The sequence below is a fragment of the Pogona vitticeps genome, chromosome 1 (genome assembly GCF_051106095.1).
Source record: "Pogona vitticeps strain Pit_001003342236 chromosome 1, PviZW2.1, whole genome shotgun sequence".
Lineage (NCBI taxonomy): Eukaryota > Metazoa > Chordata > Lepidosauria > Squamata > Agamidae > Pogona > Pogona vitticeps.
This window is the reverse complement of record NC_135783.1, coordinates 112,273,987-112,289,084: the sequence shown is the minus strand read 5'-3', so window position 1 is coordinate 112,289,084 and position 15,098 is coordinate 112,273,987. Positions and strand designations below refer to the sequence as shown.

Below are 15,098 nucleotides of genomic sequence, written 5' to 3'. Positions count from 1 at the left end.
ACCAGCTGCAGTATGGTTAAGTATCGTTTCCACCAAAGGTACTTCTGGAATTTTGGGCCACAGGCAGCTAGTCCATAATACATATACATAACAACATGTATAAAGGAATTAATTTGAGCTCCAAAAAAGGCTGTGAAAGGGAAGAGGAAAAAAAGAAGAAATTTGCAACTTAGAAATATGGTGACACACTCTTAATTTTCTCCTTACACTTCAAGATTTAAGTAATTTGAGTGAAAAGTGAATAAGAATTACAGTGGGAAAATATTTTCCTTTTCAAATATAAAATAGCATAAGTAGGGTTAACATATAGAACAATTCATTTAAAGTTGGAAATTCCAATAACATCAGAGAGTGTAGCAAAGATCCCACCCCACCCCTCCAGATTATTGGGCCCCTGGCTTGAAATGCTGGGTAAAGCTGATTCATCCAGTGCTCTGGGCAGGGATCCGGATTTATTCTTTCTTCCTCTTCCTCGCATGAAAGAAAATGATGAGGAAAGAGTTGCAAGTCCTCGATTGTATTCTTATGAACAATTTCTCTCAACTAAGCGAGTTGACAATACACTTACTTGGCAGTATGCAGGATTAAGCAACAGACAATTAGAAGTACTACCTTTTTTTCTGATGACATAATTCTAGCTTAAACAGGGCAGACGTGTGTAGTTTCATAGGGGACACAGATTTAAAACACAAAAAGAAGGATCTGCATGCATGTTATGTCCCTGTGAAAAATGTTTCATAATCTCTAGGACTAGCGTCATATTCTACTTTCCTCCCCCACATTTCCCAGAGGAAGGAGGGTATATCTTAACCCTGTCCAGGAATTATGAAGAGTACTTACCCTACAAGCAAACAGGGAGTGGGGAAGGAAGACTGCACTGAGTAGCTCTGCCCCCAGTATCACATGCCTCATAGGCATCACACAGCTCCTTCCCCACGCATCTGTACATACAATGGAAACATCTGTGCTGAGAGGCAGGTTTGCATATACTGTACAGCACAGCTGTTTGCAGAGACCACAACGTGCATAAAAATGTATGTGAACTGGGACCCCAATTCTGCAGGGTTCCAGCTCATGTACAAATCTCCCTGTATAACACACAGATCCAGCCCCCCTGCTGGGGGATCTGTGGATGTTGAGGGAGAAGCTACCCAATGTGAAGAGCTCTTCATAATACCAGAACAGAGTTCTTATAGCTGAAGCATTCCAGGACTTAACATTTATTATAATGTGAAAAATATTCACATATATACTGTGTTTCCCCCAAAATAAGGGTCTTATATTAATTTTTGCTCCAAAAAATGCAGTAGGGCTTATTTTCAGGGGATGTTTTATTCTTTTCATGCATAACAATCTACACTTATTCCAATACAGTCATATCATCTTCTTCTGGGTGCTGCACGGTGGTGGAGGGCGGGGTTTCACTTAACTAGAGCTTATTTTTGGGGTAGGGCTTAATTATGAGCATTCTGAAAAATCATAATAGGGCTTATTTTCAGGTTAGGTCTTATTTTTGGGGAAACAGGGTATTTAAATTGTCAATATGTTTCACTTTCAGTCCAGCATTTGAGAAGGTAAATAAGAGTACCTACCTTGTCCCCCTGCAACCCATTTTATACCAACCCACCACAAAGTAAACATGGTGTAGTGGTGATAAACATGTAGAAAAGTGATTTGGTTAAATTTCTTTCTTAAGATGAAAAATACTGTATCCAGGTACTCGATTCCTTTTGATATGTAGTACCACCATAAAGCTCCAGCTATCTGTAACATAGACACAAGAATGTAAGAAATTGTACTGTGTCAGACCAATGCACTATACAGTCCACTGTTTCGGTGCTATGCAGATTCTAAATGATGCTGTGTGCCATGGGTTGATTTTCTGCTTCCATACATTGTTCAGTGTTATGGACATATACAGTGAGCATGATCTCTCAAGTTAATGTTTATTCATAGAGACTGAAAGTGGTGAATGGAAGGTTTCCCCTCTTTCTGGAATTCTCTTAGGAGAGAAACATCTGGTTTCCCGTCCCCAAAAAGAGAGGGAGAGGGCGGGAGAGGGAGAATACGTTCTTTTAGGCCTGTGAAGTCTTCTGTTGCATTGCTTTTAAGCTTGTGTAACTATCCACTGTGTATGTGTACGGAGAGAGAGAATCTACCAGGGTCCCTGAACTCGTGGGACAGAGGTTAAACTGCAGGACTGCAGCCAAAACTCTGCTCATGACCCAAGTTAAATCCCAGGTAGCTGGCTCGAGGTTCACTCAGCCTTACATTCTTCTGAAATCATTAAATGGGATACTCAGCTTGCTGTGGGGGGGGGCAGTGTGTAGCCTGTATAATTAAACTGTTAAGTGTCCAAGAGAGAGCTTTAAGTGCTATGGGGTAATATATAAGCAGCATGCTTTTCTTTTCTTTTTTAAGCTCACAGCACACAGATAACTGTTAACATCAGAGATATGATCATGACTTCTCAGCTCAAAATACGCATGTGAGCAAGGACCCTGTAAATATAGAGCTTACACACAAGCAGGACCTTCTTATGAAGAAATTAAGAATTTGGAGTATATGAAATATGAAATTCCGTTGCTGGATTTTTCTATGCTTCTATGAGTCTGAGAAATTGAGCTCATAGACACAGTCCAAAACAGATGGTTCACACCTTCACTCTGATCTGCTGTTATCAAACACTTCAAAGTAAGGACTGAGATATAGAGCACACGCCTCCATGCTTATTTTCATCAAGGAATGTATCAAAGCTGCCCCAACAGGATAATAACACCTGATCTGTAACCCTGATCTGTAACACCTGAGCTATAACCCAGTTTCCTTTCCAGAGAATAGCACCAAGTCAAGAAATTGCCTTTGCTCCTGGCGAAACATGAAAGGGACTTAATATGAGTCGGCAACAGGTGCTTAATGACTCATTCACTTGTATAAAAGGTATTAAGGAAATTAGTCCGTCGGCATGTCTCTGCTGGAATGTCTCTGCTGGAATGATGCCTCACTCCCCTTCTGCCTGAAAAGGCTCATTTGATTTTTCATCTTATGATGCTGTGTCAGTGTGCTTTCTGTTCGTGCCCTAAAAAACACACTCTCTCCACTCAGGTGTGAGTATAGATAGGGTAGAGAAGCTTTATTTCCCCTATGTTTTCATCCTGAATACTGTAGATCTGTCTCCACATTTGCTCCCACTTTTTGAAAATCATTGCTTGTAACCGCTTGGAATGTCTACCCTTGTTGACCCTTTTGAATTGTTTCTCTTTCTTTCCCTTTCTTGATTTTGGCTGAGAGGGTGGAAGGTACTAAAACCAGTCTTAGCCTTGTCCAGCTCCTGGGATCTTTTGCAGTGTTTGTGTGTGGGAGCTGTGCCAGCTGCCTTGTAAAGTGGGTGCCCACAGTGCCTAGCTTTGGGAATGTCCTCTTTCTCTGTTAAGACTCTCCAGACCACTTGAAGTCTGGAAGACTAAACAGGCGTTGATTGAGTGAGATGGTGCCAGCCAGGTCGTCACAGTATTCACCACATCTGACCCAGTGGGGCTCAGTGGCTGTAAGAAGTGGGGGGCTTGACTGGGGAATCTTGACATTCCCCTTCAGCACGGTTCCTGTTCATGTGAACATAGCAATAATGGAGGTTGTGAGGCTTCACACTCTCCTCTAAACATTTACACAAATCCAGAGGCTGTAGTATCTGAAGACACAAATCCAGAGGCTGTAGTATCTGAAGACACAAATCCAGAGGCTGTGGTATCTGAAGAACATGAGGTAGCCTCATGGTGCAGTGGTTAAACCTCTGTCCTGCAGCCAAAACCGTGCTCACAACCTGGGGTTCAATCCCAGGTAGCCGGCTCAAGGTTGACTCAGCCTTCTATCCTTCTGAGGTTGGTAAAATGAGTACCCAGCTCGCTGGGGGGGGGGCAATGTGTAGCCTGCATAATTAACTTGTAAACCGCCTAGAGAGTGCTTGAAGCACTATGGGGCGGTATATAAGCAGCACGCTTTGCTTGTGCTTTGCTAAAAAAGATAGCTCCACATACCCTGCAGCTCAGTACCTATTCTAGTAAACTGACCACTGTGATATTAAAGGCTGAATTACCAGTGTTTTCCCCAAGCTTCTGCCTAATAAAGTGAACATGGTGTTTATCCTCTACAAAATGGATTAAAATGGAATTAGTACCATTTGGGATGTTTTTTGACTGTAATATTAATCTATGGTAGATGAGGTTGAATGTGGCATTGAGGAGTAGCTTATATTTTCTACTTTTTCTTTCAGATTTCTTTCCCAAGTTCCTTTTATATATTTTTTTTAAAAATTAAATATTTGCACACAAGGACTGAAAGTATCTGTTCAAGTTCAACAGATACTTTCAGTCCTTGTGTGCAAATATTTAATTTTTAAAAAAAATATATAAAAGGAACTTGGGAAAGAAATCTGAAAGAAAAAGTAGAAAATATAAGCTACTCCTCAATGCCACATTCAACCTCATCTACCATATATTAATAATACAGTCAAAAAACATCCCAAATGGTACTAATTGATAACATCTTGGAAGGTACAGATGAACAGTGGCACTGGGATTATGTAAACATATTTACATGTAAAAAAAGGGAAATGTGCATACAAAGCAAATACCAATAGAGCAGAGGTTTCGAGGTGTAGCTATGCCAGTCTATTGTTGTAAAATCAAGAGTGATGCTGAATTATATAAACTAATAAATTTTATTTGGCATAAGATTTTGTGGGTTGCATGCATCTCATGATGTAAGCCTCAATACATGAAAACCTATGCCTAATAAAACATGTTGTTCTTTTAAAAAATACACCCACGTTTATATTTTACACAAAAGTAATAGACGCCACCTCAGTAGCACTTTTCCAGCAGCGATAACATGTCTAACTTTCCACATATCTCACAACATTTTTATGTGTCTGTGTGGGAGGGATGATACTTAAAAGTACTGTTCTGTTCTACTCTATTTGATTTCCTCAGAATTTAATAGAAGCCATGTTTACCATGGCTGGAGTGATGACTTACGTGTCACCATAATTTATTTATTTTATTTATTTATTGGATTTCTATCCTACCCATCTAGACCAAAGGTAAAGAGGACAAAAGAAGACATTGACCAAAAACAAAGATCTGGTGTGTGTACAGGACGGGACATGGCCACTGTCACCAATACAGTGATTTTAAAGCAGAAGAGACTTGAGTAGAGTTTGGATGAATCAATCAGCCCAGAATCTGGGTAAAACCTGGATAAACAGCTCACGTGGCAACAAAAAACCAAGCCAGGGTATGTGTGTGCAGGATACCTATTATTTTCTCTTCTTTCAGAAAATGGGTAGGCAGCAGTTGCCGCCATTCCTCCTAAGCTTTGTACCTGCAACAACAGTAGCCTCACCAGGGGAGGCAGGGGAGGGGAGAGAAAGAATGACAGGGGTAGCAGAGATTTCATCAGCCTGTTTCTGTGGGCAAGGTGGCATACAGCGAGCAAGGATCAGAGAGAAGAGCTAGACAAGGGGGAGTGAGAGTGAACACCTGGGCAATTAACAGCAAACAAGAAGGAGATGAGTGAGTTAATCCAGGGCAAGACTGTGAGCAAGGGGGGGGGGGGAAACAGATGAGTCCATTGTGGGCTGCCCAAATGAAACAGAAGCAAAGCAATGGTCCTTTTTTAAAAAAAGCAATGTTCCAAATCTTCCTATTAAGATCATCAGTTTAGGCTGTCAAGCCCTAAGCGTTTTCAGAATTGGCTCCAAACCCCTGAATTCCCTCCCAAGGACATCTCATTGGCTCTGTCAGTCCTGGCTTTAAAATCTAATCTCTTATGAATGGATTTGAATTGAGACTATTTTTAATACTACAGATTTACAATACACCTGGCTTTGAGATAACTGAACTTCTGTTTTTCCCTTTTAGTTGTTACTTAAATTGTACTATTTATCATTAAATAATAATTCAGAAAGGGAAACCCAGTAGCTCATTTTTTTTATTTGTTTGTATTACCCCATGCCATATTTCATACATATTTGCATTATACACTCACCATTTTAATTAACTGATAACTCCTTATACTGGTGAAACTAATAAAACACGCTAAAGCCTACAATCTTCTCTGGATTCACATTTGTCTTCTCCCAATTTAAGAAAGAACAATTTATCCATTCCATTAAGCTCTAACCTTAAATAGCATTTCATAAATAGTATTTCATAAATAAGTGCTCTTACTCATTACAGTTTTCCCAGCCTTAAACAGAGCTCCCCTTATGCATACTAAATCTGGATCCCGTTGCCCACTTTGGGATAACTAATAAATTTCAAGAATCAGTGAGATCAAATACTTTAAATAAGTTTTAAGATGTGAGAGTAAAGAAGTTTTACAGCATTCTGAAAATTGGGAAATCTGTCATTGCTTTGTTTAATATATTTTGAATTCTCATATTTTGATTTAGACACTTTTGGCATCAATTATTTTGAAATTAGTTATTAATGAAGCTACTTTTATTTACATCCTGAGTGTGAGGCTGTGGGATACAGAAATTAATGTACTGGGCTAAAACTGGAGAAGCATTTGATTAAAAAGCAGCTCAACTATGAATGTGACTGGCCAGTTGCTCTGTCTCTTAGGGTCAGGCTAGATAATACACTCAGTTTGTATTTTGAAGCAGTGTCTCCCTTAAATAGTGAAGGGTATCTGTTTACCCTAATGCATGCCCTGCCTCATGATGCTTTGTTTTATGACTGGTTATTGAAAAGTAAAGATGGCCTTAATCTACAAGTCTGATTGCCTAGTATCCTATCACTGGGGAAATGTTGCTGTGGCAGGAAAAATGGGGTAAACCTAGGAAATATGCGTTTCTTTAAGTTTGATCCACACTCTAATTTCTTGGAGGGTCGTTGTAAGGTTAACTGAGGGAACAACGTACAGTATACCACTTTGAGGTCTTTAGAAGAAGATAGGATACAAACAGGATGGTTTGATTCCTTCCCTGTTCATGGCCTCTCTCTCTACACCAGCAGTCCCCAACCCGAGGTCCGCAGCCTGGTGCTGGTCCATGGCCTTGGCCGGACTGGGCCATGGAGACAGATCTTCCGCCCCCTGCATGCCCACCCCCACAGCCCCTTCACATGTGAGCACCCCACCTCTTCACACATGTGCACGAGTACCCACAACCCCATGTGAGCAAGCACAGCCCCTTCGCACATGCGCGTGAGTGTGGGGGTTGGCCTGTCCCCCTGTGCATGGACCCTACAGTATCAAAAAGGTTGGGGACCACTGCTCTACACTGTCTCCATCAAATACTGTTTACTGCCAGTTTTGTGAGATACTATTAGTGAAAAGTCTCTTTTAGCATGCTCTCTTAGTGCTATACTGCCAAGACTTAGAACTGATGTAGAAACAGATATCTGGGTGTGTTTATGTGCATGCATAGACATCTATGTATGTATATGGCTTCGAAAAAATGTGTGAGTGAGTGAGTGTGTGTATAAAGTGTACATATCTGTGTAATTTGTGGTTGGGTAGTTAGTGACTTAGGTATCTGACTGCAGAGTCAGAGGCTGAAACTTCCATTCCCTGCTCTGTCTCCTGAGAGAAGAGCCAGCCTGCATAGCCTTGGGCAAGCTGCATAGTTCCAGGGTGCCTCCAGAAAAAGGGAATGGTAATTCTCCACTGAGTATACCTAGCATGCTATGGAAAGAGTCACTGTCAAGGTCTGCACCCTGTCTCGGGACCAAATCACCATGAACCCAAGACAGAACTGCTTTCGGTAACACTGCAACCATCCCCTTCCCCCCCCAAAATACTTCCCAATCTGTAGAATGATCAAGTAGAAGGACCAGATAGAAGTATTACCCCCTCCTATTCACCTTCAGTTCAGGCTTGCAAGTTTTATAAAGTTTCTTTAATAGAAAAAGGAAAATAAGGTAACAAAGGATATTGCAAAAAGGAGCAAAACAGTTGCAAAACCACACAAATGTGGATACAGATTAAAACATGTGAAACAGGATTGCTAAAACCTAAGCAATTTACTCTAACCCAGAGATAAATCGAAGGTTGCGGGAAATCTACGTGATGTGGGTTGGCAACACCCAAGACAAGGCAAATTCTATGTCCCCTAAAAATGTTGCATTTATGCCCCCTTACGCGATGCCCCTGCTACAGCCTGCCCCTTCACCCCCTTCCCACTGCCCCCACCACCTCCCTTCCTAGTCCTGCAGCCTCCTCTCCCTCCTCCATCACTGCACATGGGCGATCTGGCACCCTGGTGCCCTGATCTGGCACCGTACGGCATTGGATCACCCATCTGGACTTCCCCTGCCTGCTTGTTGCCTCTCTACCTGTTCCTGCTGCATCCTCCTCTTCCTCCCCCTCTCCTCCTGTTGCTGCCATCTCCTGGGCCTGCAGTCTCTACACATGCCATCTGCCTGTCAGCTGATAGGTGGGAGCTGGTGCAGAGAGGGCAGGCCCAGCTCCCGGAAGGGAAGATAGGCCTGCTGCGTCTCACGATGGAGGTGGAGGATGAAGAGGAGGAGGCAACAGGAGCAGGTAGAGAGGCGACAGGGGGAGTGGGGAAGGGGGAGTAGGCTGTGGGGGGCAGGGTGAACACATTTTGAACCCCCTAAAATTATGTGCCCTGGCCGACGGTCCCTGTGCCCTCCCACACTATTCCACTGGATCTACTCATGAGTTGCATAAAACCTTTGCATGAATGCAACCCCTCCATTCCTGGAGTGGAGCTGGAATCACCCCATCTCTTCCTTAGAGAGAGACACTGGTGTGAGACAATGAGCCACATTCCTCCATTCACTGCAGGGCTATCTTCTAATGATTTGTAATACCCTTTGAACTCAGAGGGGAGTAAGAAGTAAAGTTCCTAATAGCTAGAGTCCTGAGCTGTGGGTACCTCACTTGGCATAATCTGAGGGCAAGTCAGTTATCTAGGGCACCTGGACTTTTGATAAACAAAGGCAGAACGATACAGGAATGTTAGATATTGGATAGTATTTAGAGGCTTCTATTGACTTCAAAGGCACTTATGAAGTAACCACAGGATGAAGTAACAGGCTACAGGAAAACTATTTGATTTATCTTTTATCTTTTATTCTTTTCCATTTTAAGCAATTGATTACCAATATCGTATATTATTGTTATATTTTAAATTGTTTTATCTTTGTCTGTTGTTAGCCGCCCAGAGTGGTCAATTGACCAGATGGATGGGATATAAACAAACAAACAAACAGAGGTGTGAAACATATGCTTAAAGTTAATCCTCCTCATTTTGCTTATGTTTTCCCACTCTACTTGCACCATATGCTTCAGGGGCTAAAGTCCTTCTTTCCCACTTTGCTTAGAAGGTCCAAATGTTTGCCAATCTTTGGATATGTTTTGAGTCCTTCAATATCTTGACAGCTGTCATAAGTGAGAGTTACTATTATATAATTTAAGAATTTGAAGCAATGAGAAAGAAGAGGAAAAATGAAGAAGAAGAAAACACCTATTGTGCGAAGAGTTCCCAGGTACAAAGGTGGTCCAGAAACTGTATTAAAGTTGCATGTTACTCAATGTATAGCACTGTCTGCCCCTGGGCCAGAGAGTCAGATATTTAACTCCCACATCAAGGTCTATGCTCACACCCTTTAATGACAGCTGTAATAACTCTATCATTCTAAAAAACAGCGGGCTGGTGAAGACATTTGGGTTAAGATGAAGATAACATCATTTCATTTATATTTGGTCCAAGAATAGAAGGTTGGTACAAGAGATCATGTACTGTATTACATTGTACAGATTTTATACAAGAGAATGAACACATTAGAAGTACATACTGCATAAAAATCAGCATCAAAAATTGAACCAATATAACAAAACTACCATTAACACCAGAAAATATGCCACTGTTAACCTCTCTAGAGCTGTAGTTCACTATAACAATTCAAGATTTTAAGAAAAGAAAATTTAAAAGGTCTTCCCATGGCACTGAAAGGACTAAACTGCTCTAGTATGTTTTCACAGTCTTTGATATGGAAGAGGGCATTTTATAATAGGAGTCCCATGGCCGAAAAAGCCGTATCAATATAGCAATTACTGTTACTTCTTATTGATTTATCTGGACTGGAATGAATCTCCTCTGTCATATAGTTCCACAGCTTCTGTTTTTATTTACTATATACTTTGCTTTAAGCACTTACAGAAATTCTCAAGGCAACTGACAAGTAATACTAAAAATTGACTCTCATTCACTAAGTTAAAAAAAGCATAAAACTTTGCACTGAGTGATTTATGGTGAACTTTCTGACCTAATGAGAAGTCCAGTGCATTGGAGGCTGGATATAGGGTCAGGGTTCTGCTTAGAATTAGGATTCAATGGGCATATATTGTATTTTCCTGAGCCATGTGAGAATACAGGTATCCTAGAAGGACGCCAACCTACTTGACAACTAGAGTGTGTCACTTCGGTTTCTCAACATCGTGGTTCACCAAAAAATGGCATGGGATATTTTTCATCCAGCTACCTTGACAGGAGCAAAAAAGGCAAATGACTGATGGAAAAAGATCAAAATATTTGTGGTAGCAATTCTTTTCCTAACTTAATCCCCCGCCACACTAGACGTATTCAGTGACATTGTCTTCAGGGGGAGCATTCTAGAATGCCAACATTGCGGTTCTAGATCTGTGTCTGGATTTTGCAACAAATTGTAATGGGGGGGGGGACTAAGTCCTGTACGCACAAGGGTCAAATAAGAAGTTTATTATTTATTTACTTATTTATTAAATTTATACCCTGCCCACCTAGACACATGCAAGAAAATATATGAATATGAAATAGAGGTCAGAGTTATATGGTTTATTAATGCTGGCCTATGTGCAATGCCATAAATCAGTGAATTGCCACTAATTAAAGAATCACCTCCTGTATTTCTTCTCATGCAACGATAACATGATTCAGCATAAAACGAGAAATACAAGTGGCAACCTGTCAACTAGTGACAATTTGCTGCTGTGATTGATGCCATGGCGTTTATTTGTATAAACAGCCAAAAGGATTTGAGCCATTGAAGTAGCAATTGAAGTTCTGTAGTAAGTCAGAACAAGAGCAGATCCATTGAATAGACGGGGATTTGGTGAGTCAATGTCTACATAAATTTCACTGATTCAATGGGCCTACTCTATTGCAATGTATTACTGTATCTCAGCTATTGTCATTGAAACAGAAATTGGCACATCAAACAAAAAACAGATTATTTTAAATATATATATAATTCACCACTCTCCTATGCACAATGGAAGGTATTAGTGCAGGTTTTCTGACCAACCTATTCTCCATAAACAACATCTTAAAAAGCAGAGACCTCACCTTGCCAACAAAGGTCCGCATAGTCAAAGCTACGGTATTTCCAGTAGCGATGTATGGAAGTGAGAGCTGGACCATAAAGAAGGCTGACCTGCGAAGAATTGATGCTTTTGAATTGTGGTCCTGGAGGAGACTCTTGAGAGTCCCCTGGACTGCAAGGGGAACAAACCTATCCATCTTGTAGGAAATCAACCCTGAGTGCTCACCGGAAGGACAGATCCTGAAGCTGAGGCTCCAATACTTTCACCATCTCATGAGAACAGAAGACTCCCTGGAAAAGACCCTGATGTTGGGAAAGTGTGAAGGCAAGAGGAGAAGGGGACGACAGAGGATGAGATGGCTGGACAGTGTCATCAAAGCTACCAACATTAACTTAACTCTGCGTGGCAGTGGAAGACAGGAGGGCCTGGTGTGCTCTGTCCATGGGGTCATGAAGAGTCGGACACAACTAAACGACTAAACAACAACAACATTCTCCATCCCCTGAAAAAGCTGATCTATGGCAAGACAAATCAACACAACTTCAGAACACATTAAATACCTGATCCTCCAAACATGCAGAAGAACTGTCCATTATTATAGACCAGTGGGCCCCAACCTTTTCCGCACCATAGACTGGTTGGGGGGGCATGGTATGTGCATGGGGGGGCAAGGGCACCCCTGCACTCATGGGTGGGTGTAGTGCACTGTCACTCTTGCCAATTTAGAAACTAAAACAGTGGGAGAACAGATATAAGCCAAACTGTTGTTGATTGATTTGCAATCTATAAAATGGCCTCTCCTGATGTCACTTTCCTATTCTTCAAGACCTTACATAAACTTTTGTGCCAGGGTTCATAAATACCAGGAGCATCTTTTAAATGAGTTCACAAACAAATACAGGTTTGGAAGGGAGACATTTCAGCAGAAATTATTTCCATGGAACTCATTTAGAATTACAATTTTACTGCACACGCTTCTGCATGTCTACTCATAAATGAAAGCAATTTAATTCATTTGGACTCACTTCTATGTTAGCAGGGAGAAGACACTAGACTTAGTCTATTATAGGCTCCACACAGAGAAAGTTAAATATGTGCAAGGCTGCACCTAAGCATTTGGAATTCAGCCCAGGTGAGCTTACTGGCAATTATATCAGATCATGCTGCATTCCACACTTCAATATTAGGGCTTGAAATCACTCCACATTTAAATACAGTGGTGCCTCGACTTACGACTGTCTTGACTTGTGACCAATTCGAGTTATGACCAGCTCTGGTCGCAACATTTTGCTTTGACTTGCGACTGGCGCTTTGAGATACAACCGGGAAAAAGGTGGGGAACTGCTAACCGTTGGTCAACGAAAAGGCTTGCTTCTCTGTAGCTCCTTTGCCCCAGCGGTTAGAGAGTGTGCATTCGCAGAGAGGCTTCAGACTGCCTGGTACTGCTTTTTGCTTTTTAAAATTTTAAAAACTGTTCTGGGTGAATACTGTACAGCAGTGATCCCCAACCTTGGGCCTCCAGATGTTCTTGGACTTCAACTCCCAGAAATCCTGGCCAGCAGAGGTGGTGGTGAAGGCTTCTGGGAGTTGTAGTCCAAGAACATCTGGAGGCCCAAGGTTGGGGACCACTGCTGTACAGGGTTTTGCAGCATGGGTTTCGGCTGGGTGGGTGGGGGGTTATGTTTCTGTGCTGTGATGGATCTTGCAGTATGTTTTTTAGTCCCTGCTAGAACGGGTTCATTTGATTCTGTGCCTCCTACAGTTTGGGCTGGTCGAGTGGCTAGTTATGATGGGTCTTACAGTGTGTTTTTTAGTCCCTGCTGGAATAAGGTTTTTTTTCCCCCGAATGGATTAATCGCGTTTCTATGTATTCCTATAGGAAATGGTGCTTTGAGTTACGACCAACTTGAGTTATGACCATCATTCTGGAACAGATTAAGTTCGCAACTCAAGGCACCACTGTAGTACATCTCACTGTTTGAAAAAAAAAGACTGGAGAAGACATTAGTTTTCTAAACTAAACTCTCTAAGGTTATATACTAGGATTTTCTTTCACTACAACCAGAATGAAATGCCAGAGTAAAATGGAACAGCACTTACTCCTTAACTGTGAGAGAGTGATTAAAAAGAAATGAGGTGTGTGACACTTTACCTGCCTGTCTTGCGTTACATGATGCCTTTGCACTAGGAAGTGGAAAGTGAAATCCAATGGATGCTGTTTTCTAACAAGTCTCTAATGACATGTGTGTGTGTGAACATACTGAATCAAGGTTCAATTTATTAGGTTGATATGCCAAATTCTTAGCACTGTGACCATTCATATAATCAAAACTGGGAAAAGAAATAGGAGGGGGGACTTTATCTGAGCTCTACATATAATGATGTGGAAGACACTTTTAATAGGCTAATGAAAAAAGTATAGCTTTTGAGAATATTATGTCTTCAAATGGTTGAGAATTGTTTTTTTAAACGATCCAGCCATGAAGAATTTGAATAACCAGAACTTACTGTGGTTAAGTGCTCCCAATTCTAATAGGATCTTTCTGTCCATATGCACCAAATAAGCAGGATTTTTTTTAAAAAAAGTCATTGCTACCCAATTATAAGTAGTTAACCAGAAGCTAGTCATAATCACAACTGCCAGGATACTTATGGTATTCATATAAGACTTGCATAACTGACCATGGGTAGTTGTGGCTAACTGATAAGATGATGGGGTGCATCTTGGTTCCACAAGCAGTTGTGTGAGACATGTGACTGAAACATACCCTGGCATTTCATCAATAAGTTGCAATTAGCTGCAGCAAGTTATGCAAACTTGTTTACTGTTCTACTTTAAGAAAAATATGTACACTTTGATCTAGGTGTTTGCAGAGCAATTATTTTACATGCAGCACACAGTTATGTCTGCATTTTTAAGGAGAGAGACAATCTGTATGGACAATGTGTCTGAGTTATCTTCTCTCAATGAAAAGCCATCTCAGGAAGTGTATGTTTGTATTTAGTGTTTGTTTAAAGTCTGATACACATTTGCTGCCTGCAGCTTAATAACCACACGAAAATTGAACTGGCTCCGTGAATGGTTCAGCAAGTTTTCACCACAGCAGTTCATACCAGACCAAACAGAAGCTGCAGTGTTGCAATGAAAACTACCTGAATGCGGAACGCATCTGATTTTAAACTGGGAGAGCCTTTATCTGTATCTGTATCTATGGGATAACTTATCGCGATGATCTGTGGAACAACCAGTCTTACAAACAAACATCTGTTTCAAAAGTTACCAGAGGACAGTTCTCCATTCGTCCTTACCTCAAATGTTGTAGGGATTAAATCATTGTCAAATTGCTTTTAGAAGAAAAACAAGAAGATGCTTTACACGGAGTCTGATTATTGGCCCAACTAATTCAATTCCGGCAGCACTAGCTGGGAACACCTCGCCATGGTTTCATGCAGATGTTTCTCCAGCATTTGCTGGAGATGCCGCAGGAGCTCAGCGTGGGGTTTTCTGCATTTAGGACAGGTGTTCTGCTCTTGAGCTATGGTCCCTTCCCTTGGAAGATCAGGGGCCTCAAAGTTCCCTTTGCAAAGTCAAGCACCTGGACTGCCAATGCAGTACTTGTACAGTCACCTGGTCGCACTCTTCTCAGCAGTACCAAACCATAACAACAATAACAACAACAACAACAACGAGATGTACTGTATGTTTATTCCTAAATGTAGATCTTTGCCTGTACAGTACATGAGCCTATAGTAAAATGTGCCTT

General features: G+C 41.3%; 1 protein-coding gene and 2 long non-coding RNA genes across 3 annotated transcripts in view; 2 read left to right on the top strand and 1 right to left on the bottom strand.

Annotated features, from left to right (window-relative positions):
• LOC140706994 (uncharacterized) overlaps positions 1-2,499 on the top strand; it is a 39,932-nt gene extending 37,433 nt beyond the window's left edge. The window contains exon 4 of the long non-coding RNA XR_013541791.1: positions 2,422-2,499. This is a non-coding gene — a long non-coding RNA (uncharacterized LOC140706994). The remainder of the gene's footprint in view (positions 1-2,421) is intronic.
• Positions 1-15,098, bottom strand: part of ELOVL4 (ELOVL fatty acid elongase 4) — a 47,155-nt gene that overhangs the window by 4,126 nt on the left and 27,931 nt on the right. Inside the window, exons 4-5 of the mRNA XM_020806153.3 lie at positions 1,593-1,764; positions 3-130 (exon numbers count right to left, since the gene is read on the bottom strand). Of these exons, the coding sequence (XP_020661812.1) occupies positions 3-130; positions 1,593-1,764 (300 nt within the window). The remainder of the gene's footprint in view (positions 1-2; positions 131-1,592; positions 1,765-15,098) is intronic.
• LOC144586771 (uncharacterized) lies at positions 2,560-11,605 on the top strand. Its single transcript, XR_013541792.1, has 2 exons — positions 2,560-2,694; positions 5,092-11,605. It is a non-coding gene; the product is annotated as an uncharacterized LOC144586771 (long non-coding RNA).